A 26,147-nucleotide genomic window follows, 5' to 3' on the forward strand; every position below is an offset into this window, starting at 1 on the left:
TATATATATATATATATATATATATATATATATATATATATATATAAGAATGTGATCTGCAATTAATAAAACACCCATTAATGCTTGATTACGTCACACAGGCCCAGTGCCAGTGTTATTTATATGCGTGTACCTCGGCCTCAATGCTCAGCTTCCCAACGACAAGTCGAGTCAGGTTTTATTTGTACAGCCCAATATCACTTACAGTGTCTCAGAGGGCTCCACAGGGCCAACAACAACAGGTCCTGACCCATCCCGAGCTGCTTATTATTCAGCAGGACATTTCCCAGTTGAATAGGATACTTCAAATTCTGTCTTTATTTGATTAAGTAAACTGCCGTATATACATTCAAAGTGAAGGCTACAAGAACTACAATATGTACTGCAATTCCTTTTTTCGCATACACACGCTGATACTGATAACAAGCCAATATCAACCTGCCGCTATCAGCCATGTTCAACGCTGTGCTTAGATTGAGAATGAGATGGTTGTGATGGAGTCAGTGGCATGTTAACGCAGTCTAAAACGGATTATCAGATATAACATAACAGATTTTTGGAGAGGAAATGTTGATTGATAACCTGGTTTAAAGTTACTAAAAAAGCTGGCAGGGTTTTTCCAGAGGAGTATAATAACATCAGTTTGTAAAGGGACAAGGAGTGTCACCAGTAGAAGATAGTGTCACTGAGAGTATGAGCATAGATCAGTTGGATTTTGGGAGAACTCTTTGACACACCAGAATTGTTTGCTAAAAGCTCTTCCAGTCACTTTGAAAACGTGCTGGAAAAGATTTACAACCGTGTGCTTTGATTAATATCTTTGTGTCACGCGATCCGTGTGAGAACCGAGTAGTTGTTTTAATCTCTTCTCTCCTCCCCCGTTCACCGCAGTGTGTTGTCTCGGTGCAGCCATGCAGTGCTGGCGCTGCTGTACCCCTTCACCTGGCAGCACACCTTCGTGCCTGTGCTACCGGCCAGCATGCTGGACATCAGCTGCTCCCCCACCCCCTTCCTCATTGGGGTGCTGGCCCCTTGCCTGCCACAGCTGCTGGAGCTGCCCATCGAGGAGGTCGGTCCGGTTACAATTCTGTTGAAATGTCTTAAAATCACCGCCTGCGTTGTAAAATTGCTGATTATCAAGACAGGTCTGTGTATATAGAGGTTTTATTGCCATCTGTTGGCCGTACCTTCCCTGCATATTGTGAATGAATCCCAAACAGAACCAGTAAGTAGCTTCCACTGTGCGTGAGTAGTGGCTGAGAAACGCCCTCAAGAGACCGCTGCTCAGGCTCTCACCCCTCCTTCTTTGTAACTCATGTTGCGAAATAGTGAAAACTCTTGCAGCCAGTAACTGTCATTCTTTCCTCTCGTTGTCTTCCCAGGTGCTCATAGTGGATCTGTGTGCAGACAAGTTTGTCATTCAGGTGTGTACACACAGCGGTGTATAATAGGAATGATAGGTGTGGTGCCAGTTGGGGAAAGATGGCTTTGCCTACACTTGTCCCTTGTTTGTATGCAGAATGTTTTGAGGGTGACAGAGAGAAAGTTATGTTATGCCCACAAGCTCTGCAGAGATGAAGCTATGTGGTACGTAAGCTCAAACCAAACAGGAAGGCTGTTTTACAGCTGATACAACAGTAATCGTCTCTTCAATTAATGATGAATGTGTTTGTTTTGTTCAGTTGGATTTATATTTATCTCAAATACAGAACTGTGATTTCAGCATTGCTGGTAGCCTCCCTCCTCAGCATGTGACACGAATTTTGTCATCGTAAAGATGACTTGACAAACACAGTGATGTCTGTTGGTGGGATATTTAGATGGTGACACACGTTCTGGTCTTTTAGCTCAGTAGCACATTGGATTTGAAATGGGTTAATGCCAAAATACTTACAGATTGCCTTAAGTGCTTCACAGCAGTGGGTATTTTTATTTGTACGTATGTTGTGACAGTTGGGATGCATGTTTGAAACTGGCATCATGCGACTGCTGCTGACCTTTCCTGTGATGTGTGACAGCTGGGCGATGAAGACTGCATCCTGCCTAGTAAACTGCAGGCAGCGCTGCAGCAGATCCTGGAGGACAGGGAGGATATCCTGAGACAGGAGGATGGAGACAGATGTGGAGGTTGGTATAAACAGATGTGCTGCACAGTCTTAATCTTAAATCTGATTGTAAAACTACGGTACAATTCATCTATTTTGGAGTCTGTTATTTACCGTTTTGTCTTCCTCCAAAATGTGGCCCGTCCAGATCAGCCGGCTGACCTGAGCTCTCTGGTGTCGGAGGGTTTTGTGCGGTTCTTCGTGGAGTTGGTGGGCCACTATCCCCTCCACATGGTCGAGTCCTCCAACGGAACGAGGGAGGTCCAGCGCGACAGCTTCCGCAAATCTCACCCCTCCCGCGGAGTCCGCCAGTTCCTGCAGCTCTTCATGGATACTCAGATGTTTGCCGGCTTCATTCAGGACAAAGAGCTGCGCAAGGGAGGAGCGAGAGGTAATTGTGTTGATGCAGCGGTGCCAACAGTCATAAGGGTTGATTCTTTAAAACAAAACAAAGGATTAAGACAACTTTTTTTGCTTACATGACTTCATGAAACAGCTCATTATATTGTCCAATGGGGACTATTTTCTCTGTTTCCATTAAGGTGCACTGATACCAGTTCTTAACAGACAAAACAAAACTTGGAGATGAAATTTCTTCTCACTCAGTAACTACTTTTCCTAATTATATAATCAATAGGAAGAAAAAAATGGTATTGTCACACACCAAGTCGTGGCTGCACGCGGTCAGAAACGCCGGTGAAATACACTCTGGTTCAGAGAAACACACCAGGAGCAAACTACCGTTAGGCAACCTGGGCCTGGGGCCCCAATCAGCTATAGATTTACTATGGTGTTTAGATATAAACAATATTTATATGTTACTATTCCAACTCATTGCACCCAGAAAATAAGTAGCAACAGGACCCCAAAGCAAAAAATATGCAACCCAACTGTATTGCGTACTACTTACTGTGTACTTCTACTTCAGAGGAAAACATTGTAGTACTACATGTACCTGACAGAGAAGTGTCACTGGTTACGTTGCAGATTCAGATTTGACTCACAAAATATAACTATTAAAATATGATGCACAATTATGAATGAAACTATCCAGCATGCTATTAGAGTTGAAGGCTCCGCCTTGAAGAGAGGTGAATCACATGTGCTGATACTGCCTCTCGTTCTCTCTTTACTTGAAGTAAACGTTTGAATGCAGGACTTTAACTGTAGTGTATTAATAGTGTCACTATTAATACTTAATACTTCTACTTAAGAAATGTTTTTTGAGTACTTCTCCTATCACTGCCAAATCCAACATTCCCAGTTAGAGAAATGAAAAGTGAAGCAGCTTTTGCTTGAGGCCCTGAATAACACACACACACTCACACATACACACACACAGACACACACACACACATACACATCTGGGTTACTCACGGTCAGAAACATGGTGTAACACTTAGCAGAGGTATTCTTTTCCAAGTTGGCCTATTAGTCACTTGCTTTGACACCACTGTGGTTACAAAGCAGAGCATGGATTGAATTAGCGTAGGTATTTTTAGTTAGTATGGCAAAAACAAAAGCTATTTGAGTTGCTATGGCAATGTACACACGCTGCCTTGGTGGCTCAACTCTCCCGACTGTGTCCTGACTGTCTCCCAGGTCTCTTTGAGGCCAGAGTGGCCGCGTATCTGGATTCTTACCCTGAGGCGGAGCCAAGAGGTGTGAACAAATTTCTTAAAGGACTGGGTAAGCGTTGCTCCATCATCAAATGTTTCCTCTCAAAGGTTAATTTCCAACAGCTCATTGGTTTTCTTTTTTTCCTTTTAGGAAACAAGATGAAGCTCCTACAAATGAAATGAACACCGACCAACACCGTGGCCTTTAAATGAAATACTATGTAATTACAAACGGAACACTTGTTGGTGCTGGACTTGCTGAGGAGTTGAATGTGGACGGGAGTCTTGTCTCTGGAGGTGAATGGGACGGTGGAGAGTGTTGGTGTGAGAGGACCAGGTTTATCTTATAGCCACGTATGCATGTCGGAGAGCAGCGCACTTTTTATCGTACGGAAACTGGAAAGACTATTTCTCTTCGAGAATAGTTCTTTGAAACCTTGAGGACGAGGCACTGTGTCTTTTGGAAAACTACAAAAAAAAAATTCCGGCGACCTAACCTCAGTTATCAGCCTGAACGTGCGGGGTGGTAACTATTTTATTTTCTTTGACTGGAAACGTTTGTCACGTAGATTCAGCTCTTCTACACAATGTGTGCATTTTACAGTGAACGCAACACGTAAATGTTAAATTTCAATCTTGTAAGTACTTTACACTTGAAAGCAATCTGTACCTGATGCATGTTTCTATACATTTAAATGTGATTCCATTACCTACGTTGCGTTCCCTTCAGCACAAACTGTACACAAACCTTTTATTTGCTATGTTTTTATTTGTCTGCATTTCAGATCCAGTAGGTTTGTTAACTCTGATCAGAACATTTCAAAGTGTGCAGGTTAAATCTCATCAATCAAAATTAGTATTAACATTTACACACAGAAATTAGCTTTGTTCTTCCGTCATTGACTTTCTCCCTTTTTTTTTTAACTGGAGTTGTAAATATGTTTTTTAGATTTTGCACAATGTTGAGAACCAGTGTACAGTATTTGGAATATTTTTGTATAAAAGCATGATGTGTCCTGAATGGAATAAATGGTTTCCCAAGGACAGCAGTTAATGATTGACTATGCTTCTTAGAATTGAAATGCTTTGAAAACTGTGTAGTACAGTAGCCCTGCATCACTCTGAAAACACTTGTGTAGGAGGCAATACATAATGGTGGCCCCAAGAGCTCAACAACTGCAGATTAAGAAAATGCAAATAGACGACACGCCAATTTGACATCGTATGCAGGGCATTTAGAAGAACTAAAACACAAATACAGAAACACACTGCATGTCCAAAGACAACAGAGAATGTTTAAAGGTTCCAGATAATGGACACGTATCCATCCCCCTGAGAGCACCCAGGGATACAGCATCCCCATGGGAGCCTGCTCGATGCAGTCCCCCGTTAAAAGACCCCCGACGAGCATGAAGTTCGCCTGATGGCGGAGCACGGAGACATTGCTGAGGAGGACTTGAGGACGAGTCCAAAAGCCTCAGTTCTGAAGACTGCAAGGAAGATGTTGAGTCCCTTATCCTCCCTCAGGCTTCAAAGCCGGTGGCCGGGGACGGTGCGTGCAGCGGATCTTCAAACCCGAAAGCCTAGAATGACCCTGCACGAGGCCTGTAGGAGAGCGGCTGCAGAGCAGGGTATCGCGTGGCCTCAAGTCCTCACCGAGACCATTAGTAGTGAGGAGAAAAGGCTTACCTACACGGAATCCTCTGCTGGTTTTACCTGTGTGCCTGGAGGAGGCGACCCAGTCATGGAGCGATCCCCTCTCTGACATAAACCCCAGGGAGGGTCGGCATAGGACTGGGTTCTGACGGACAAAACAACTTTTCATACATGTTACATATTTTTTACGAGGGCATGGCTGCCTCGGTCCTTCTCACTTTTGCATTCTTACGCTTTGCCTCAGCTTTCCTCTGAGGGTGAGCGAGCGGCAGATGTTGGCTGAGCAGTGATTTCTCCTCCAGATGTTTAAAGCACTGACAGACAGATGAAATCGATCCGGGGGAACATCACTATTGCCCACCGCTGCTGGCGTCGTATCTTTGGGCGCCACCAGCGCTTGGCGGGCCGGGCAGGCTGGTGGCTGCTGCACACCGCTCTCTGCGTGGTCTGTGCCAGTACCTCACACTTTAGTGCCAGCACACTCTCACAGGGGTGTAATCTGGATTATCGTAATCAATATTAAAATAAGACGTCATGGTGCGAATCTTTGTCATAGAAGAAGTGCTCCTCAGAGGAACAGTTCAGGGAAATCCCAATTTGCTAACATTCAAAAAAAAGTTAAAGTATTAAAATACTTAGAAAAAAAACAACAAATAAATTCATCCAGGCATTTAAAAATGTTAGCAAATTGGAAGTACTTGTGTCCTTCCATCTCGGCATATAAAGCAAGTGTTTGAGGACTCTTTTGCAGACATTTTGAGTCTTTTACGAACACTTTCTGTAAGTCTGCATTTCTGCAGACTTTGCCCAAGGGAAGTACCCACAATTCCTAGTGTTGTTGGTAAACATGGGTTTACTAGGGGAAGTTGGAGATGTAAACAAAGTTGATGGCACATGGGTGTTCAGCTTGGCATATTACATTTACACAGAAACATTCAGGATTTAAGACATAAAAACACATGAAATCAGAGGAATGCAGGCAGAGACTACATTACACACCTGGTTCATTCTCCAATAATGTGTTTTCATTTCGTTCTGGATGACATTCAAATCCGGTAGTCAAAAATATAAAATCCTTGGGGTTGGGGCAACTTTAGCTCAGTGATGCAAAACTACGGTGGCTGACGAGGACAACTATTTTAAAGTGGTATGGGCAACTGTCTAAACCTGAAAACGTGCTGCGGCTTCAGAAACAATGGCAAGATTTGTATGATAATAATGATAATACTAATCATGATGATAATAAAAGAAGAGTAATCTTGTATGTATTACTACTTCATGAACTGTGATAAATCTGACATGATCATCGGTCCCACATCCCTCACCAAAGCCAGTCACAACTTCTGCCTCACCATCGACAAATCCACTCTGTCTCCCTCCCCACACATCCGCAACCTCGGAGTCATGTTCGACAGCAACCTCTCCTTTCAACACCACGTCAAACAAATCACCAGAACTGCCTTTCTCCACTTAAAAAACATAGCCCGTCTCTGCCCATCACTCTCCTCATCTGCTGCTGAAACTCTGATCCACGCCTTCATCACCTCAAAAATTGACTACTGCAACAGCATTCTCCACGGCACATCATCCAAAATCCTAAATCCTAAATAAACTCCAGTACATCAAAACTCTGCTGCTCGCCTGCTCACCCACACCCGCTCCCGTGACCACATCACCCCTGTTCTCCAGAACCTCCACTGGCTCCCCGTCCCACAACGGATCCAATACAAAATCCTTCTCCTCACTCATAAAGCCCTCCACAATCAGGCCCCCTCCTACCTCACCGACCTGCTCCACCACCACACTCCATCCCGTCGGCTCCGCTCCTCTGATGCCAACCTCCTGTCTCTTCCACTCAGGACCAAGCACCGGACATGGGGTGACAGAGCCTTCTCCATATCTGCCCCCTCCCTCTGGAACTCTCTCCCCAAACACATCCGAGACTGCACTGACCTTTGCACATTCAAATCAAAACCCACCTGTTCAAAACTGCTTTTAATGTGTGACCACTATTGTGTATTTTATGTTTTTAGTGTATTGCTTTTATATATATGATGATTTTAATGTAAAGTGTCTTTGAGTTTTATGAAAAGCGCTATATAAATAAAATGTATTATTATTATTATTATTATTAATCATTTTGATTCATTCACAATAACCAATGCTGCCAAAAGAATACAGTTCATTCTTCTGTCTCAAACCTGCATAGATACAGATGTAATTGACGGATGATTGTTTATCGAAGCACATTACAGAGATACAATGTCACACTCTAGTGGTGAGAGATTGGAAGTGCATCTGTAGTTGCAAGTGTAACAAAGTTAAGCACATCTTCAACTTACAGTGAGCTCGGTCGATGATGATCCCCGCCTGCGCACAATCGATCACCGGCAATCTCCGCACAATGCAATGCCGGTTACATTTGTGTCCCACTTGATCCCGCCCTGCGCACGTGGGCAACGATAACCTCGGAGGGATCCAAGCAGCAGCGAGCCAGGCGCCGCAGTTGCTCTCCACCGGCTGCAAGACCGCGGGCATGATGGGAAGCAGCTGGCTGTCTCCCCATCAGAGAGCTGGTTGCTGTAATTATAATATTTAACGCCAGATCGTTGGCGTGTAGTCTCATGTTGTGCGTAGAATGTTTAATGTGTTGACGAACATATCTTGTGTGGTTGATAATAATAAAGGTCATTCACATAGCACTCATCAAAACGAGTAGCAACGTGTTTTACAAGGCAGACATGAAAAGACCATCATAGGATATAGTGCCAGATGCACACACATCCACATATATGCATTTACAAACAAATATAAATACATCTGAACGTGTTCTGCAAACTGCATGGCCTACAAATCGGATCTAACAGGGTGTAAAGATCTCTGTGACTTCCTGTCCTAGTCTTTGAAGGCTACTGGAAACTGCGGCTTGACCACAGCTTTTTTTACCCTACCTACTAATGCATACAAATTTAAATGCTTATCAACATCAGTCCCTATTGCAAATCATACAGTGAAGTATTAAGACATGATAATACATCCAAGGATTGTGGGTGTTGCTTGCCTGCTGATGGCATATATAAATTGCTTCTTTTTTATATTGCTCTAACATTTGTTGATGAGTGAAATGTGTAGTCTGTGGTCTTTATTGTAGTTAATTTGTGACCTTTTTTGTGTGAAAAGTCTGTCTGCAAGCTTCTCCTCTATAAGTACTGTCCCTCTGTAGCGTTTTTTGTCAGACGGACACATGGTGTGGGAGGACTGGAAGTACTCCAGGATGAACCTCCTCTGGGGCCACCGCTGGAGGAGGAACCCCTCGTGGTTGGGAACCTCACTCGGTTAGCTTCAGGACCCTGACCCTCAATTTAGATGCCAATCTGACCCCTATTGCTTCACTAAAAACACAACAGCTACTGTCTAAGCATTATAATCACACTTCAACATCATATATGATACATAAGCAGAGCATCAAAAACAATCTGACCCAACCAAGTTAGTAAATCACATAATACTGAATAACACCATCTTAAAAGGTCAGTAACACCTCAAGATAGGACTTCCTATTTGGCAATAGGTCACAGGAGTCATGTTTCATGTCAGCCAGTTGCTCAAACCACAGGATGCTGCTGTAGGGTCTCGCTCGCTTCTCGCTCCTCATGTATAGAGGTGTTAGATAGTATCAAAATTCATCTGCAGTACTCAGCAAAACCACAGTTTCACCTTGTTGCAAGTATTTGTTTAATCCACAATTTCAGTAAGTCAATTAATCAATTGGTGTATCAATTATTTTATAGAAAAATAGAGGGATAAGTTTTGGGTGTAGTTGTGTCTCGGACATTCTTGGTGGATACCTCAACATATATTTAGTATCTTCGTCAATGACGCGTCACAGCCCGGCTCTTGGACTGGGACGAAAAACGGGAGACATGCCACAAAATAACCAAAACCAATGCAAACACATTGTGAATCCATAAAGTCAGTAATGTGGGGAGTAGATGGACCCATCAGATCCAGGTGTGTCCCATGCCGCTGACAAGGGGGCCATCACAGATACTTTGAGAGATTTCCCCAAAGCCCCTTTCCTAATCTTACTGTACCCCCACAGTTTTGGAAGCAAATCAACCTGTGAAATAATTACCTCCACCAAGAAGATTATTTTTTCGGTTTGGTTTGTCTGTCAGTTTGTCAGCAGGATTGCAAAAAACTTCTCGCCCCTTGCATATAAGCCAGCACAACATCCATGCAGCACATGTTCACTCATCCAGCGAGTGGACTTATGACTTTACAGATACCTCCCATTTCTTTTTTAAAATGTAAATAATTCATTGTTTTTTGTGACTGACATGTTGCAGTTTAGGCAGCTCTTTCTCACATGTGAATATCACCTTGTGGCTGTGTCACTTATTCATTTATAAGTTCTGAGCCTCTGCAAAAGTTAGGCAGGTTTTATTGTGTGATTGGATGGGCAGTTAAGTGTGGTTTCAGAGAATCACAGTAAATACAGTCCCTACCTATGCACGCATACCTCCACATACTTCTGACACGTGAATGAAGACAAATGTGAAATTCTACATTCAATACAAATTTCCAAATTCTAAACAAATATGCCACAGTAAATGATTATATTGAATTATTTCATTTCCCCTATGAAGTAAATACAGTAAATACTACAGGCTACATTGTCTGTGACACATATGTTGATCCAGTATTTGGAACTTTATTAAGGCCATGGCCGAGCCACAAACATACTCATCAGTCATAGTGGTAACTTGTCTCTCAACTGCTGGTTCAGCTTGACTCTTCAGCTTATTGGTCCAGAGCTGATAGCACCACAGAGGTGAAACGTCATTGGACAAGAGGATGGCCTCTGAAATCAGTGATTCCTTAAGTATAGAGGGTGATTAATGCCCTAAACAAAAAGCAGGAAAAGAAGTTGCGTAAGAAGACAACACGTTATTAACATCACTTCTCCTTTGATTTAAAAAAAGAGAATGTATGACTTTTACAAGATGCATTTGATGTTTTCAGCATTAAACCAGCTCTAAGTCTGTTTAGAGCTTTGTGAACCCAAGGCAAATCTACAACTTAAGTTAATCCATCAAAATATGTTCTGCAGCTATTTAGACCCATACCGTCTGACAGTTTTCTGTTGAATTAATGCAAAAGTAGGAGACACCTTCATGAAAACCCAAAATATAAAATGAAAATTCCCCCTTTTGGTTATAGATTTCTTTCTCACAGGGGAAAACAGGACGGGATTTGCAGCGGAAGAATGCTGTACCAGGCAAAAAATTCCATCACATTACGTTAATGCAATTTCATTTCAGGTGGACTTGAACAGAATTTACAAAAATCACATGGCAGACATTGAAGGCCACATCTTTGGTCCGTAAAAAGAAAAGGCAGCCCCTCAATATGACTTTGCTTTAACTGTTGGTGTATTTACTGATGCAGTGTTTGATAACCCTGAGGCAGCAGCTAAGTAGTCTATAAAGGGAGATAGTTAGCTTATAAACTAGCAATACCATTTTTTAATAAATTCTAAAACACACAAAAAGCCAATATAAATGTGCTAAAATGTTGCAATGTTCCAACTTTTTATTTTGGAAAATAATAATGATGTGTTTATTTGTTAATCCAGTTTTTTTTTAAACTGTTCTGATGTTAGGTGCTTTTCCCTTTTTGCGGCATCGATCACCTTCCATACAGGCAGTTACAACTCGCTCGCTCCATAAAAGAAGGGCGCTTACCAGTCGCGTTGCAATTAATCCTACCCCAGCTGTAGCCTTTCCCTTACAAGACACTGCACGGATGACAGAACATGTGAGAAGAATGGAATGATGCTCGTGTATTTTAAGGTAAGCGATTTTATTTCACGTGTAACACTGATGGGGATGTGAGGGCTGCGCTCCGTATACGCGGTGCGGCTGCTGCTCAGCATCAGCAGCGTGGACATCCATGTATTCACATGTCCAATGCTGACATGGTTTGCCCAAAACACTGAAATTGACTCTGTGATCTGCAACATCGTTAGCGGTGAATATTTGGTGCCAGAGACGCTGATTCTCTTCACCATGTCCAGATATAACACTTGATGGGCTCAAATGGAAAAAAAGGCTTGTTCACCAACAGCATCTGGTTGCATTAATCCTTCACATGGAGCTTTCTGTAATCCATGGGCATGTTCTGCCATACGACACTGCGCCCAAGCAAATACTGTCATTTATAGGGAAGCCTTCAACAACAGTACGCAGTAGGCTATCATTTGAAACAACGCGTATATGTCTCGATTGTTAGATATGAAAACGGCTCCTCCTTTCATAGCACTTCTACTTTTCTACTATAATACACAGTAGAATAGAACAGCCCATATTCGTGGTCTAGTCGACGAAAAACACATTTATCATTTCTAATTATACAGTGCCCCTGCCACGTGCCTTTGATTTGTTGATCGCTCAAATCGATCACTCACAGAGCTACTGAGGGCTACAGCAGTTCTCCCTGTGCATCAGTAAAGGGTTCCCACAGGGTGGGACCACTGCTGGGTTTCCACGTGAAGGGACACCATGTCGATATCACATCATGCGTTATCATTCTAAACGTCAGTAGACAGTTACATTCAGTGCCGAAATATCTCGGGGTGTTGGGAGGCAATGGCCCTTAGACTAGTCTATCTGTCTTGCATCAGCTTCCTGAAAGCGCGTGCAAAGAGCTGCGCAGGCAGACCGACATTTGTGGTATCCTATACGTGTTTTTCTGAAGCGCGCAAGCGTCGCGCGCTTTGTCTCCTGTAATGACTGTGCGCCGCTGAGGCCAGACACCCACACCTGCGCTCCGGAGAGACTGAGCATGCTTCACTGGGCCTCCATGTGATGGAGGGGACTTGCATCACAGGGACGTTTATCAGGGAATTCCCAAACTGCGCACCTCTGAGTCACATGCGTTTTAAAAGGAGCTAGATCCAAGAGAACAATCATAATAATCCTGGATTTATAGATGTAAAGGATTTAAACTATTTTAGAGAGCTTGAAGTTATTGTTCACTTTCATTTTGGATGTATTAATGCCCACAGATATTCTGAGGTAAAGCTATATGTGCACTGGAGGCTTCCAGTTTCTGCACATTGGAAACTAGTTGAGATGTCACAAAATCCAACTGGTGGTCATTCTACAAAAACGGTGGAAGTGCTGTCACTTACTTGTGCAGACACCAAAATCATGAATTATATATATTCAATAATTAAAGACTGTCCTTGCAATGATACAACTAAGTTTATTCATCTAATTTTCAATGTTCAACTTGGCAATGTATTTACAATTTAATTTTATTATATTTTCATGAATTTAATCTCGTTCACATTGACATTGAACATGAAATATATTAAATAGAACAGTTAAAAGAAAACGTTAAAATAGCTCATTATTATTAACTATATCAAATAAATACCAGTCACACAGAATTATGTCATTGGTGTTCATGCTACACAAAAGACTTTTATTTTGACTTTTATTCCTCCTTACATGTCCCTACACTGACCATTTGAGGTTCTTCTTGGATCAAGAGGTCCTTGGAGGAAGTGCAGTGGCCAAAGACATTTGGTAAGTCAGATGTCTTGTTTAAAATATCATGATGTAAGAATTCTGAGTGAAGCTTTTAAGTCTGTCATTCGTGTTACTCATTTATTGGCCGTAGGGGTTAAAAGCTGAACATTAAAACTGAATATATTAAACAGTTTAATGATTTTGATTTGCCTGAAAACAAGTGGTTTGACACATGGCAGCCATTTTGCTAAAACTGTAGATTTTCTATATACGTATTGTCATTTGAGCTACAGTCACTGGTGTTACTCCAGTGACACTCCTGTATAAGTGAGCCACATAAAAGCTGCAAAAAGACATGAGGAGAAGAAAAAAGTTTAAATTATTGACTATTTGTACTTTTCCTTTTGTCAGCCATGGCGAAATGAAGTGCTGCTGAAAGGCAAAGATTATACAGGCAGCGGAAAGATGGAGACCCTACATGTCAAGCAGAGTACTTGACAAACCGGCGTCAATGTTATGTCAATGATATCCTGACCCAAAAGAGGAACAAAGTAAGAGATCTAACTGAAAGGTAAAGGAGAGCTCAGAGAGAGGCGCGGTGTGTTAACCAAGCAAGACATAGACATCTGATGAGAGCAGCACAGACTTCTTGACCCCCCCCAATCATCCCCCGAAAGATCACCCAGCATCTCAAGGTAACAAAAAAAGTCATATAAAATACAACATTGGAAAACATGTAATCACCCACTTTCCTTATATGGGCTCTCGTGTTTTGTTTGGTCACAAGTGGGTTTCAGACCTCTCGCGATGGTGACACATTTCACTCCTTAACAAAAGAAAGAAAAAGTAAAGATTTCCAAAATAAGACTCCTTTTATATTCCGATGTACAGTATTTCTTCAATGTTGTTGACAGGCAATGACAACAAGGAACAAATGTCCGTAGAAGCAATGGCCAAAGGAGACGAAGAAGAAAAATCCAGGAATTGGAGGAGAAACTAAAACTGGTCACAAAACAATGTAACAAATACAAGAGGAGATACTTCTGTTTCACAAAACAACAGCAATCAGCAAATTCTGAAAATTCTGAGAGTCCTGGGAGTCAAGCCACAAGAAAGAATACTTCAAGGTCAGTCTGTCATCTCCAATAAAAATCTTCAATTCATGGCTGACACACTGTACAAACATGGTCTCTCAGATTCAAAACATGTGGACAACATGGCCGACAACACTGTTTGCAACACCATGTCACCCTGTGATGCCAAACTGTTTTGAAGCAAGCCACGGCAAGGGTACTCAGGGTTGGGGTAGGAGGGGCTTTGAAGAGGTCTGCAGATGCCTTAGTCTGCCACAGAAGGGACATCCCTGATGCTCAGACTCTTTATCAGGTGTTTACAGAGTCAGGCACACACGTGAAACTGTTCTATGTCAGCAACGAAGATGTGGAGTTAAGGGCAAAGAAGATGCAAGAGGTCCCTCTTTCGGCGATCAAGTGTTTGAGCATCACACCTGGAATCCTCAAAAACAGAGACATCAGTTGTTTCTGCCAGGCAGCAGAGGATGTGTGGGATTGCCCATGCTACGGTCCGCAAGATGTTGTTGTTGGAGCTGTTCCTCCTACAGAAGGAGACTGGTCGGAGCCACAATCCCTGTAACACCGACCACACGTGATCGAGATCCATCACTGTGGGCAGTGGTGTATTGTTCGGTATGATACCCTAACATTATCCTGGAAGTGGTGGAACATAATGTCTAAATCAAGTGCCACACACAGGACCAGCAGGGTATGACCTGACCAAGTTCTACTGGCCACCCCCAATAGAAGATGTAAACTGGTACGCGGATGATCAGATCATGTGCTTAATGCCAGAGCCAGTTGCTGTGAACAAGAGATCCGTCCAGGTGGATGAGAGGATTTGGGCATTCGTGAAAGAAGAGCTGGGACCTTAGAGAGGTTATGATAAGGAAAAAACATGTTTTAAGTTTTCCACTTGTCGCTGAGAAAATAAGTTGCGTTGTATTGCATCACTGGTGTTACATGTTTTTTCAGTGATGTGATATTAGATGTTTTTTTTTTAATTTCTAGCAATCTTTTGTGTGTTGATTGGTGATGCAATGATGCGTTGATATTTTCTAGGTAGTATCGAACTATTTTTGTTTGAATATTCTTCATTAGTTTGTTTGGCAGAAAAAAATGATACTGCACATCAAATAAATCCTTTCAATGTTGTTTAAACGTGTGCAGTTTTATTAAAAAATGAAAATAATCAAATATTTTTTCTTGGTGTCATCATTCAATTACTCTGCCTTTTAAGCTAAACGATTTTTCCAAACATTTAATGTTGTTTACATTATAAGCAACACCAATGACAAAGAAACTGCACATTCATTTTTTCATGAAATATATAAAAATAAAGTTTTGTGGATTCATTAGAAGTTAGTTAATGTTGTACAATAAGTTTTTGGTATGTAAGGAGGAATACATTCCAGCAGATCTCTGCTACCTGTAGAATGACCCTGGTACGCCCACATATTAAGCTGTGATTGGAGTTGAGCGCAGAGGGAAATATCTCTGCAAAAGAAATCAAGTATTTATCGGGTTCATTTTTGCATGTAAACCTTTCATTCAAAATTGACTGTTTTTGAGAATCACAAAAAAGTATCATAAAACATAACATTGCAGAACTTGATATTTTCGATATTTCCTTACGGTCCCTAGAGCAAGGCTCAATCATCCACCTGAAGTCACAGAAAGCAAAACACAATTTGGACTAGAGGGGAAGATTTTCATGAAATCCAACCCTGTTTTGAATACTACCCCTGTTCCTCTGTGTTGCAGCGAAGCCTAGTTTTCATTGTTTGGGGCTGAGTCCTCCTTTCCCATGCTGGTGTCAAATGACTTACCTACGCACAAAGGTCTCACAGGAAACAATGCAGCATGTTCATTGTTTTCTTATTGTTCATTCTCCTAATGTCGTTTCAGAATGTCTATTAAGTGACTGCAATGCTAACGGAACATTTCCTACTGCTTCTGCTTCATGTTTTATCACTCTGGCTAAACACGGGGTGGCCGTGAAGATCATGAATGAAAATGTTAGTAACCGACAGCTGTCACAACAGTCTGTGTGCACAAGTAGGCCTATGTGTTGTCCCATGCATAGACCGGAGTGAGTCGTGAGTTCCATGCATTTCTTTTTTCATATTTAGCAAACTCTTATCTGATAGTGTGGCGATAGTAGTATAAGCAGAAAGATGAAAGTGAAAAGTTAATTCTGGATTCCATCCACTGCAGACAAACATGAGATGTGTATGAAATTAAATGAAAAGCGAGGAAGTGGACCTTGAGTTTAGATTCTTCCTTCCATTACGGAACATCAGCACATCGAAGAGAAACTAGGATCTTTAAACGATCGAACCGTAGGAACACAGATTGACTGATTTAGACTTGTCTGCTGAGATTGTTGCTGGAAACCATTCTTGGACAAAGGCTTCAGGTTTTGTTTCTGTTTCTTTGCATTAGAACTTTTGTAGATAAGTTACTTGTCCTGACTGCTTGTTGTGTGATGTGGATTTGGGCTGTCAAAGCGATTACTCAGCATTACTTATCAAACCACAAGAGACCTATCAGTCCTCTATCAAAGGTTGAACCTCCTCTTCATGTCACTGTTTCTTACACCTCACCTCAGCTGCAACAAGCTGTCAACAGAGTTGTATTGTGTTTCACTGATTCAAATCTTTTTGTGATGCACCACATAGAAATCTCATGGTGCCGCAGTGATTTCCCAGGGAGCTCTGTTGCTGTGGCGATAAGTGTTGTGCGGAACTAATGCCGTCTAATTTGAGGAGATTGTTTGTCCCAGTTCACAATGGCAGATGGGGCCAGAAAGAGCGGGATAAAGGACGAGCAAATTCTCCACACACACAATGTTGCAATTAAGTGGCAATTGAGTTATGCAGTTTCTAAGCCATAACATCTCAATGGCAGCTATGGTGCGTTAACACGACACTAGCTTAACTGTCTGTTGGCACAGTAGTCTTTGCATTGTTTCAGTCAGCTGCCCATGCGCGTTGCAGTACCCTCTTATTGTTTAGCCGGTGGAGTTTAACCTGCATTTGTGAATGGGAATTAGGGTCTATGAAACGCAACTAAATACAGAAATATGAAATACTCAACAACATAAACAGGGTTTTGAAATACGTTTGGAGTGAACCCTACAGCGTGCTGTTGAGTACTGTTCTGTTCATGAGCTGGATTTGTAGTTACCTGCTTTACTTAAAATGGGATTTTGTTACTTCTGGAACATCTGGTTTCAATTTGGCTCTGTATAACCTGATATGTATGAGATCAGATCTCTGACTGTTATCATGACCCTAACCCCAGATATTATATTTGCACAATCCCTTACTACAGCTCATCTGGAACACCATCAGCAACACAACGACCAAAGAAATAGAGGAAGAGCAAATGTATGGAAAAGTACGAGGCATGTGCATGTGGATGAGACGAATAGCAAGAAGGATGCAGAGTAGTTTCAACAGGACGGAATAGGACACTGGTGTCGTTTTGTCATGTGATACAATGGTGCGAGAGCAAAGAAGAGTTCCTGGAAAGAGTGATTTGCCGACTCCCCCACATCCTCTCTTCAGACAGAGCTGGATGAACCATGCTCCTTTGAAATCAGAGTGTCTGACTGCACCCTGCTTGTGTATAATAGTCCATATTAATTATAATGTTTTTAATTACTCTTGACTGTTTTTCCCTCTGTGCTCATGGTGACACTGCGCCGTCTCACCCTCCATCGTTCCTTGAAAGGCGGAGGCGCTGCCGAGGCTTAAGTGCAGCTTCAAGCGGTGCAGACAGTCGAAGGGCATCGCGCTTAACCCGGATACTTTCTAGGTCTCATCTCACGCGCGCACAGACGTCCCTTCTTGAAAAACTTTGCCTTTTAGACTATTCCAACAAGTCTGAAGTATGAGGCCCTTATTGGCTGGCTCTCTAGGTCATTTATTTCAGTTTGTTTCACCACCAACAGGAGGCAGCAAGGTCACATGTTCCCGCATGTGTGTGAGATGTAGGTCAGGGGGTTGATGCATATCTGCGCATGTGTGTCTATGTTTGCAGTCAGATACTTTTGGACACGTGTGTGTTGCTTTACTTCAGCCAAACGAAGAGCGAGTGACACCCGGTATACGTCAGCGTTCGGCCTTTATTGAAGAAAAACATCAATAATTTTCCCGATGTGCACAGATGGAAATATGATTTCACTGAATTATATGATCTCTGTTCACATTGTGCCCATTCATCCTGCCACATCCAAATAGCTGCGGCCACTTTGTCGAATGCATCATTTGTAGAAAATGCCAAACATATGATTACATATTATGTTTGGACAAAATTAAAAACAGTAAAATAGAAAATAGGTCCACACCCGGTTACTCAGGGGCCGTTGAAAAGAACTCCCCCCTGCATGTCCTCCAGCGTATGCAAGTATATTACATGGTAGTAGTGGGAGATAAAACATATTCCGGCATTGCAAATAGGACTTTATGTTGTGATCAATATTCAGTATATCATGGTGTAATAGATTTTCAGAAAAAATGAATTAAGAAACCACAAATAAGCAGGAAGGGATGTCCGCGTTCGCTGATCCCGCAAATGAATGAATGACGAATCAAGGTGCTTCATCACATTGATCGTATAACAAGAATAAGAGTCTGCAGTCATGCTAGGCTGTGAGGGGGCTGGACTAAAGGGGCTGCGACCAGGATTTTTGGGTCCAATCACCGTAAGCAGTATCGACCAATCCGATCACAGAGTTTATTCCTCATTGACGGTCGACAAGCTATTCTGTACCTCTGCTCTTTGTGTGTGTATGTTGGCTCACGCCTCTCGCTCTCTGTTTGGACACAACTGACAAACATGTGGAATTAGTACGTAATGACGTAGGATTTGGCAACATCTAGCGGTGAGGTTGCAGATTGCAACCAACTAAAACTTCTCACAACCCAACCACAAACAGCAGTGATACTAGGCTATTTCTAATAAATACACTGGATGGGAACATTTTGAAATTTCATCATGTAAAATCAGGGTAATTGTTCCAACTTGTCAAACGTGAAGATTTTCTGCTTTTCTCTGTTTTAATATCATATCACCAACAGTCCACAAGTGACAGGACATTTGAAGTCCTCGCCGTGGACTCTGGGAAGCTGTGATGGACATTTACATTCACTATCCTCAAATATATTGTACAATAATGGATCAATTGTAAAATAATTAACGATTAATCAACAATAGAATAATCTTTAGTTGCAACCCTAAGTACACTGTGCTAGCTTTTTTGCTCTGTACCACAACCTGTCAAAAGAAAACAGGAACCTGATGATGTAGATACTTTTACGCTACACGGACTAACCTCCCCATAACAAACCAGGAAATGTTATAATGCACGGAAAACAGTACAGAATTGTTGTAATGTTATTCAAATGCACCTCAAGTCGATATATCTGTTAGTTAACAGCCCTCTGTTCTTGTCTTCTCATTATGTTTTGTCGAATCATAAAAGAGGTCAGAGAGAAGAGAATGAACATCCGAGCAGACAATAGAGATGCTTCATTGCTATGGAGGTGAGGGGTAAATGAGCAGTGCTGTCTGTTGCCTGTGGGGCTAGTTGATGTTTGCTCTCTAATCTGCAGCCAAGCAGAAGACCATTATTGGGTCAGTGCCTACTTTGTCCCATCCCATTAATTCCCCACAGTGCTAGTGGGGCCCGGAGGGTCGGATTACCCTGCCCAACTGTAAGACGGGCGACTACTTGACTGGGAGCACTGGAACGCTGCTAGAAGGACAGAGAGGATCTGGCCTAGGTACTGTCATACTGGCCACATATTGCAATAACTCCCATGTGTCTCTTAGAGAACTGTGAGGGCATAAGGATGAAGGAAATATTGAAGCATGAGGTGGAGATGGCAACAGGGCAACCTCTTGTGTTGCACCATGCGGTTGATTTTAGAACATTTTATTTGATACAGTCCTGCCATCTAGGCTGTAAATGCTGTGGTATGTGGCATTGAATCACCCATTGGTTTGTGGACTGCCCTTATGAAGCCTCGAGTTTGGCGATTTCATCGTCGCCATCTTGGCTTTTTTTTTTGCAACCGATGAACGGAAGTTACCAAATTTGGAATGCGGAGGAGTGACATAGTGACGTCGTATACGGCGCTGGTAGCAGCAGCAACCTGTTAATCACAGTAGCCCCGCCCTAAAGCATACCCTGCTTCATGGTCTGTTTGACTCTAAATGGAGCATAATCTACTAAATGAACATCATGCTGTATTGAAGAAGACTTGAAACTAGAGATTGAGACCATAAACTCATGTTTACAATGTTTACTGAGGTAATAAATCAAGAGAGAAGTAGAGTCATTTTCTCATAGACTTCTATACAACCAGACTTCTTTTTGCAACCAGAGGAATCGCCCCCTGCTGGTCAGTAGAGAGAATGCAAGTTTAAGAGACTTCTGCATTGGCTTCACTCGGCAGAACCGGAGGTTGCCGCCTTTACAGAGAAATAGACAGAGAGACCAACAGACATTAGACATGATGGAGACAGATATACAGCCTGAGTTCGGCTTAATATGTTTGGGTGGTGTGAGTAACGTCGAGCGCCTCACTGACTGAGCCCAGCATCATGCAGTACCACTCCGACACCCACATCCTGAGGATCAGCCTGTCCGTCTGAATGATTTCCCTTCTGCTGCTACATTTGCCTGCTTCGCTCTATTCTTTCTAGTGAATCTACACTTGTGTTGTGTGAGGTCACTATAAATATGACATATCTCAACATGTGTTGACTTTAGTGATAATGAATTATCATTGGGATTTACTCATTCATTCATTATTTTCTCCCGTACTTAACTTGTGCAATTTTATTTTCCCCCACCAATGCAAGACTTCCTAGAATGCTGCATGCTGCCAGGGGTTTTGACCAAGTCAAAAGGACCCACGTTATTCCCATTTTGAATTCTTAACACTGGCCTCCCATCAAATTTAGAATCCAGGTCAAGATTCTTGTGGTTAAAGAGCTACTGGTGCCCTTCATCAGCTGCAGGTCTCAGAGGCCCTCTTATCAAGTTTTGTTGGTGGTTCCTCGCTACAGGCTGAGGACAAAAGGAGACTGTGCTTTTTTTTGTGTCTTTTATGTTTTACCTTAATATACTGTATGCGTTTCATGTCCCTCTTTCACCTGCCTCTTCTTCTTGGTGGTGCTATTTAAATCAACTTTTTTCATTAGTAGTATTGTTATCCTTATTATTATAAAACACTTTAATGCAGGTGGTGAAAGAGCCACACAATACATTGTTTTATTCTGTCTGAATTAAGCTTGTTTGTGTCAATTAAACTTAGAGGTATACAATGGTGGATTAAGCATGTTTTGTATGCTTGTCCATGTTTGACTGCTTGTTTTCAGCAGATGATATAGTTTATCAAATGATACATAATGGAGATGCAATAGATACCGAACAAAGTCAAGGATGTTGGCTGTAATCATTAAGCCATACTCTTCCTTTCAGGAGGCATTTCATTAAAATACAATTTGATCATTTTCTGAAGCCATCAAATCTGAGATCTTTTAGGTGCCATGTGCTGCATTAAGTTAAATGCACATGCCTCCTTTGATCCAGCCTATATGTACTTCATGCATCTCCAAGGCTTGAATAGTTGGACTTTAATAGCTTAACATGATTTCTGTCCATCTTCAAAACTCTGCACATTAAAAACATATCCCACATCACTGTGTTCCCTGAGAAGTCGTAGTAGTTTGAGTGAAAAAGAAACAAAATTACAATATTAAAATCATAATAAAGTAATCAGATTTTAAGAAAAGAATCTAGCTTCCCTAATGTCTGCTATGCATGAAGTCATAGCTCTGCATTGTATCCCCTTCAGACCCGTTATGTGCTGCAGTGCAGGCAGGAGAGCAAAGGGACCAGGCTCAGACGTGACTGGAAGAGGCTGTATTGGCATGGGAATCATCCGTTTACCTTGCCGAGGCAAGGGTGAAATAAAAAACAAATAAACGTACAAACAATAAGTAAGAATCTACTAGAATTCAGATATGTGTGAACAGAGATGTGCAGCATTGCAACATTGTAGTAAGATATATATGAATGAAAATAAGTAGGCTTAACTTAAAATACAAACAGTAGATTTTGATCTTAAAGATATATAAAGATAACTTAAGATAAGAATAGAACAATTGCCGTTAAGAATATAAATACAAAGAAGGGAAAACTGTGTGAACACTGCAAATAGTTTTTTAAAGAAGCGTAATTAAAGGTATGTGTTTTGTGTGTATGTACAGTATCTCTCTCTCTCTTTCCCTCCGTGTGTGTGTGTGTGTGTGTTTGTGTCCACAGATGTGGTAAACCCAAACATGCAGTGAGGCTGAACATAGAAATGAGTTGGAAAGACATCATATTACCACTTCCAATGGTGGGTCCCACAGCTGGTAACGAACTAATATCAATCAACGATGTTGTTCCAGTAATCACGCGTCTCTTGCACTCAGTCACAGTCTGCAGTCAAACAAAGAAAATGGAACCAAATTAGTCAGAATTCCACTTTAACAAACCAAGACCGAGACGAATAAAGCTGACCACATATTCCTTCCATGTGATCATCTTCTCTCTTACAAGCAATGCTCAGATTTACGTGATATTAGTCTCACAACATGCACAAAGGCCAACAAGGACAAACTACGCAATGCTGCTGGAGTTAAATTCAGGGCTGTATGCTTTTCTAATTGAAGCTTCAAAGAGCTGGTTCCTGGAATTACATCAGCGCTCGGTTCAAACAGGGTTACTTGTCCTCACAGTTCACTGGATCACAGATCTGCTCGCCTCAGATTCTCTCCTTCACTACATTTTTCCCAAACGAATTTTCTGCTACAGTAAATATTGCTTCCTTTGCAGTAACAAAATTCTTGTCTTTGAGGGTGATTGGCAGTGTGAGACTTTGTCTAAGTCTGTCGTTTGGTGGCTGCCTAATAACCACATGAGAGGCGTCCTCTTGATACTTCAAAAGCCTTTGTTTACCACGGAGGAGGAAAGACTCCCCGGTCCAAAGCAAATACGTTGCTGCTGTGAAGATAAAGGACCAGGTATAGGGCAGAGCCCGTCGCTTATTAATATTACAACTGCTCGCTCTGATCTCACTTTGAAAACAGGCATGAAAAGGGCGAGATAGAAAATGAGATAGGACTGTAATGAGAAAAAAAGAACCCAGTGAGAACATTTCAATTTCTGGCTTTGTTTGGTTCATAAGCAGCCAGGGACAGAAAAAACAAACAGTGGTGAAGGATTACCTCACCATAGTGCATTGTTAACAGAGTGGCCCGGTTCTAAGACACTCCCACCTCTGGTCGTATCGTCATCACCTGATACTGATCCACTCGTTCTCCCCTCCCCTGCCTCTCATGATGCTTTATAATACCTTCTCACAATCTCTCACCAAACAAATTCCTTTATACCTCCACCCCCACCTCAGACAATCGAAATGCGATTTTAATTGGATTGTCAGCTCTGACTTCCGTCCCTTTTTATTCATACTTATCATGAGCGATCAGCTGAGCGATCAGCTGAGTAGTCAGCAGCTCACAGCAGCATGGTTGGAAAGTCCTTTTTCTGTTGTTCAGTAAACAGCTTTGCTTGTGAGGACCCTCCGGTATTCTGTGCTCAGTGAAAACCGTGCAGAATAAGGAGCTGGGGTAGCTTGCCAACAACTATTTTACAGACTGCTTTTTGGTTTCAGTGCCGAAAATAGGAGTTGTTTGTTGAAATCAAAAAGCTGTGTCAGTGCATTTTGCCATGTGCCAACGCGTTCTCAGGGTCAGTGGCCCTTTGGCGTCAAACTATTGCTCAATGTGCCCTGAGGGCTGCTGCCTCTGGTGGCTGTAGCAATTGTGATGGAAGTAAAGTAGGAAGTCAGTTGACGAGTATGAAGAGCGACAAAGTATCAGGAGCGACAAAGTCCATGTTGGCGGAAGGTCGGGGTGGATGGATGGGTCAAACAAACACAGGACTTTCACAAACAAACACAGGACTTTCACCCAGCAGACCGCTGTTCATGTCCCGTGTGAAACCGGAAGTCCACAGTGAGATATTTGAGTTATTACAACTTAATTAACCTGAAGCATGATTTTAAACCCAAACCAAGTGAACCACATGTTGCAATCTATGGGACTACCCTGCTCATTGAATAATGGTGCAGGGTAAAAGTATTGAGGTACCCAGTGCGTTATAAAGTGACGCCAAGGGGCCACTGACCAAGCATCCGTATGTGACGAGTTGGGAGGGAGAACGTGTTGTATGTGCTGTTACGTGCTTCTCCTTTCTCTCCGGCACGTTCTAAAAATACATTTTTTAAAGAGATAAACCTATACCGATGGTCTGTTAGTTTATTGTTTTAAACCACGGAACATGGATCTTTTTTTTCTTCTTATTTTATTTTAATTCGCCCTCTAACCCTATACTTTGGTTTCGATATAGTATAGTGCTCGGATAGCTATTCGGGGCAACAAGAATAATTTGTATCTTCCTACTCTGTGATCCACTGGTTTAAATCTTTTCACACTGTCGTCAGGTCTCTCCTACTTCCCTATTGCCTGTGACCCTGTGTGTGAGAGTGTGTGTGCGTGATGAAATCAGTACATGTGCCGTAGTGTGTGCAGTTCTTCAGCTTACCTCAGGGGCTGAGTGGTACCCGGTAGAATAGGCCCCTCTCTCTTGGTTCTTTGTCCCGATCAAGATGAAAAAATGGAGCCGTAGAAAATAATTAAGCTTTAACTTGTTTATTCAAATCGATTCAAAGTATATCTATTTGGATACAAATATAGAGGAAAAAATGGTTCACAAACAGTTTGCAACACCCGCATAGAATGAAGCCTACACCAGTGAGCACTTATGACACTCTTGCTCATGCTCATCACAATGAAAACATGATATCACAGTGACAACCGATTATAAGCGTTGTTGCCAAGCATAGATTATAATATCCAAATATCTGTACTCTTTAGGCTGGGTTGTCTTGACTGATATACCTTTATGAGGTAGGAGCCCTATCCCAAGGAATAAGTGACCTTCTATCAAGCAATTCAAACAATATGAGGTCGATGATAATTCATATGTTTCATACAATTCATTGGTTAAGGTTCATGTTCCTCAGGTGCCTGATGTAACCTGTAGCACACCACAGAAGAAGAACTTTAGGTTGCTTAACCCTTAGATTACTCTTAGATTACTCTTTTTGATTATGAAATATCCACAAAAGAAGAACCCAACAACAGGAACGAAGAGGCCCCAGACTGATCCTGATCAATCGTCTTTGTGTGTGCGTTTTGAAATTACTGGTTGTATTCAAAATTTGACCATTGATGGTGACTATGTGTGTGTGTGTGTGTGTCAGACTGCACTCAGTGGAGGACACGTGTGCAGCAGGCGCACGCATTAGAGAGCCTCAGGTCCTTGTAGCCTCTTTGTTACTTTATTTATTTGTTTTTGGTATTTTTTGCACCTTGTTTTCTATATAGTGTTCTTCTAAAACACCTACTGACCAGGGCAGTCCGTCCAGATGAATTTGCAAAAAGTCGCTCCTTACAGTGCACATGAGCATATGTTTTCAGTGGTGCAGTAGTTTGTTTCTTAAAGCTGCTACAGATCAGTCTCAATGTTAATGAATGCACACAGAAGGATTTACAATTGTTTTTTTGGGGATTTATTTTTTAATAACTCTTCTCAAAAGTGCAAAATGCACATAACAAAATCATCAAAAACATATTTGGATGTTGTTACTTTTATATACAAACTTTCAGGAGATATAGACTGATACAAGGCCTGTCACTTTAAGAAAGTTAGATTGAAAGCAAACTAGCATCTCAACCTTTGGAAAGTAGCCAGTAACAACGTTTCTAGAAAGATTTTTACATCAGTGGGTGTTGAATCCAAAATGCACATTACTTCTCAGACGGTATCAATATTATGTGCTCAACATGGGCCACAGCTCAAATATTTATTTCACCCCACATTTTCACATTTGAAAGCGATAATGTCAATGCAGGTTTTTCTTCTTTTTTTTTTAAACTAGCTTTGTAACTTAGCTGTGTTTGGAAAGACAGAAGCACAAGTAAGCACAGTGCAGCTATCTGTCAGGTGTGTGTGTTTGTGTGTGTGTG

General features: G+C 41.9%; 2 protein-coding genes across 5 annotated transcripts in view; both read left to right on the forward strand.

Moving 5' to 3' along the window:
• The window catches only part of dennd2c (DENN/MADD domain containing 2C), a 17,960-nt gene extending 13,194 nt beyond the window's left edge, over positions 1–4,766 (forward strand). For both annotated transcript variants that reach the window (XM_031868795.1, XM_031868796.1), the window contains exons 14-19: positions 892–1,069; positions 1,383–1,424; positions 2,019–2,127; positions 2,254–2,496; positions 3,708–3,794; positions 3,876–4,766. In XM_031868795.1, coding sequence (XP_031724655.1) covers positions 892–1,069; positions 1,383–1,424; positions 2,019–2,127; positions 2,254–2,496; positions 3,708–3,794; positions 3,876–3,907 — 691 coding nt within the window. In that variant the 3' untranslated portion in view covers positions 3,908–4,766. The remainder of the gene's footprint in view (positions 1–891; positions 1,070–1,382; positions 1,425–2,018; positions 2,128–2,253; positions 2,497–3,707; positions 3,795–3,875) is intronic.
• A 6,329-nt stretch (positions 4,767–11,095) lies between these two features.
• slco4a1 (solute carrier organic anion transporter family, member 4A1) overlaps positions 11,096–26,147 on the forward strand; it is a 28,425-nt gene continuing 13,373 nt past the window's right edge. Inside the window, exons 1-2 of one of the 3 annotated variants that reach the window (XM_031868782.1) lie at positions 11,096–11,235; positions 12,922–12,975. The gene's annotated coding sequence lies outside the window, so the exon portion shown is untranslated. Of the gene's footprint in view, positions 12,976–26,147 lie in introns of all 3 variants that reach the window. The other 2 variants (XM_031868779.1, XM_031868783.1) reach the window with 2 other exon arrangements.

This window comes from Anarrhichthys ocellatus, unplaced genomic scaffold, assembly GCF_004355925.1.
Source record: "Anarrhichthys ocellatus isolate YVR2014 unplaced genomic scaffold, GSC_Weel_1.0 scaffold44, whole genome shotgun sequence".
NCBI lineage: Eukaryota > Metazoa > Chordata > Actinopteri > Perciformes > Anarhichadidae > Anarrhichthys > Anarrhichthys ocellatus.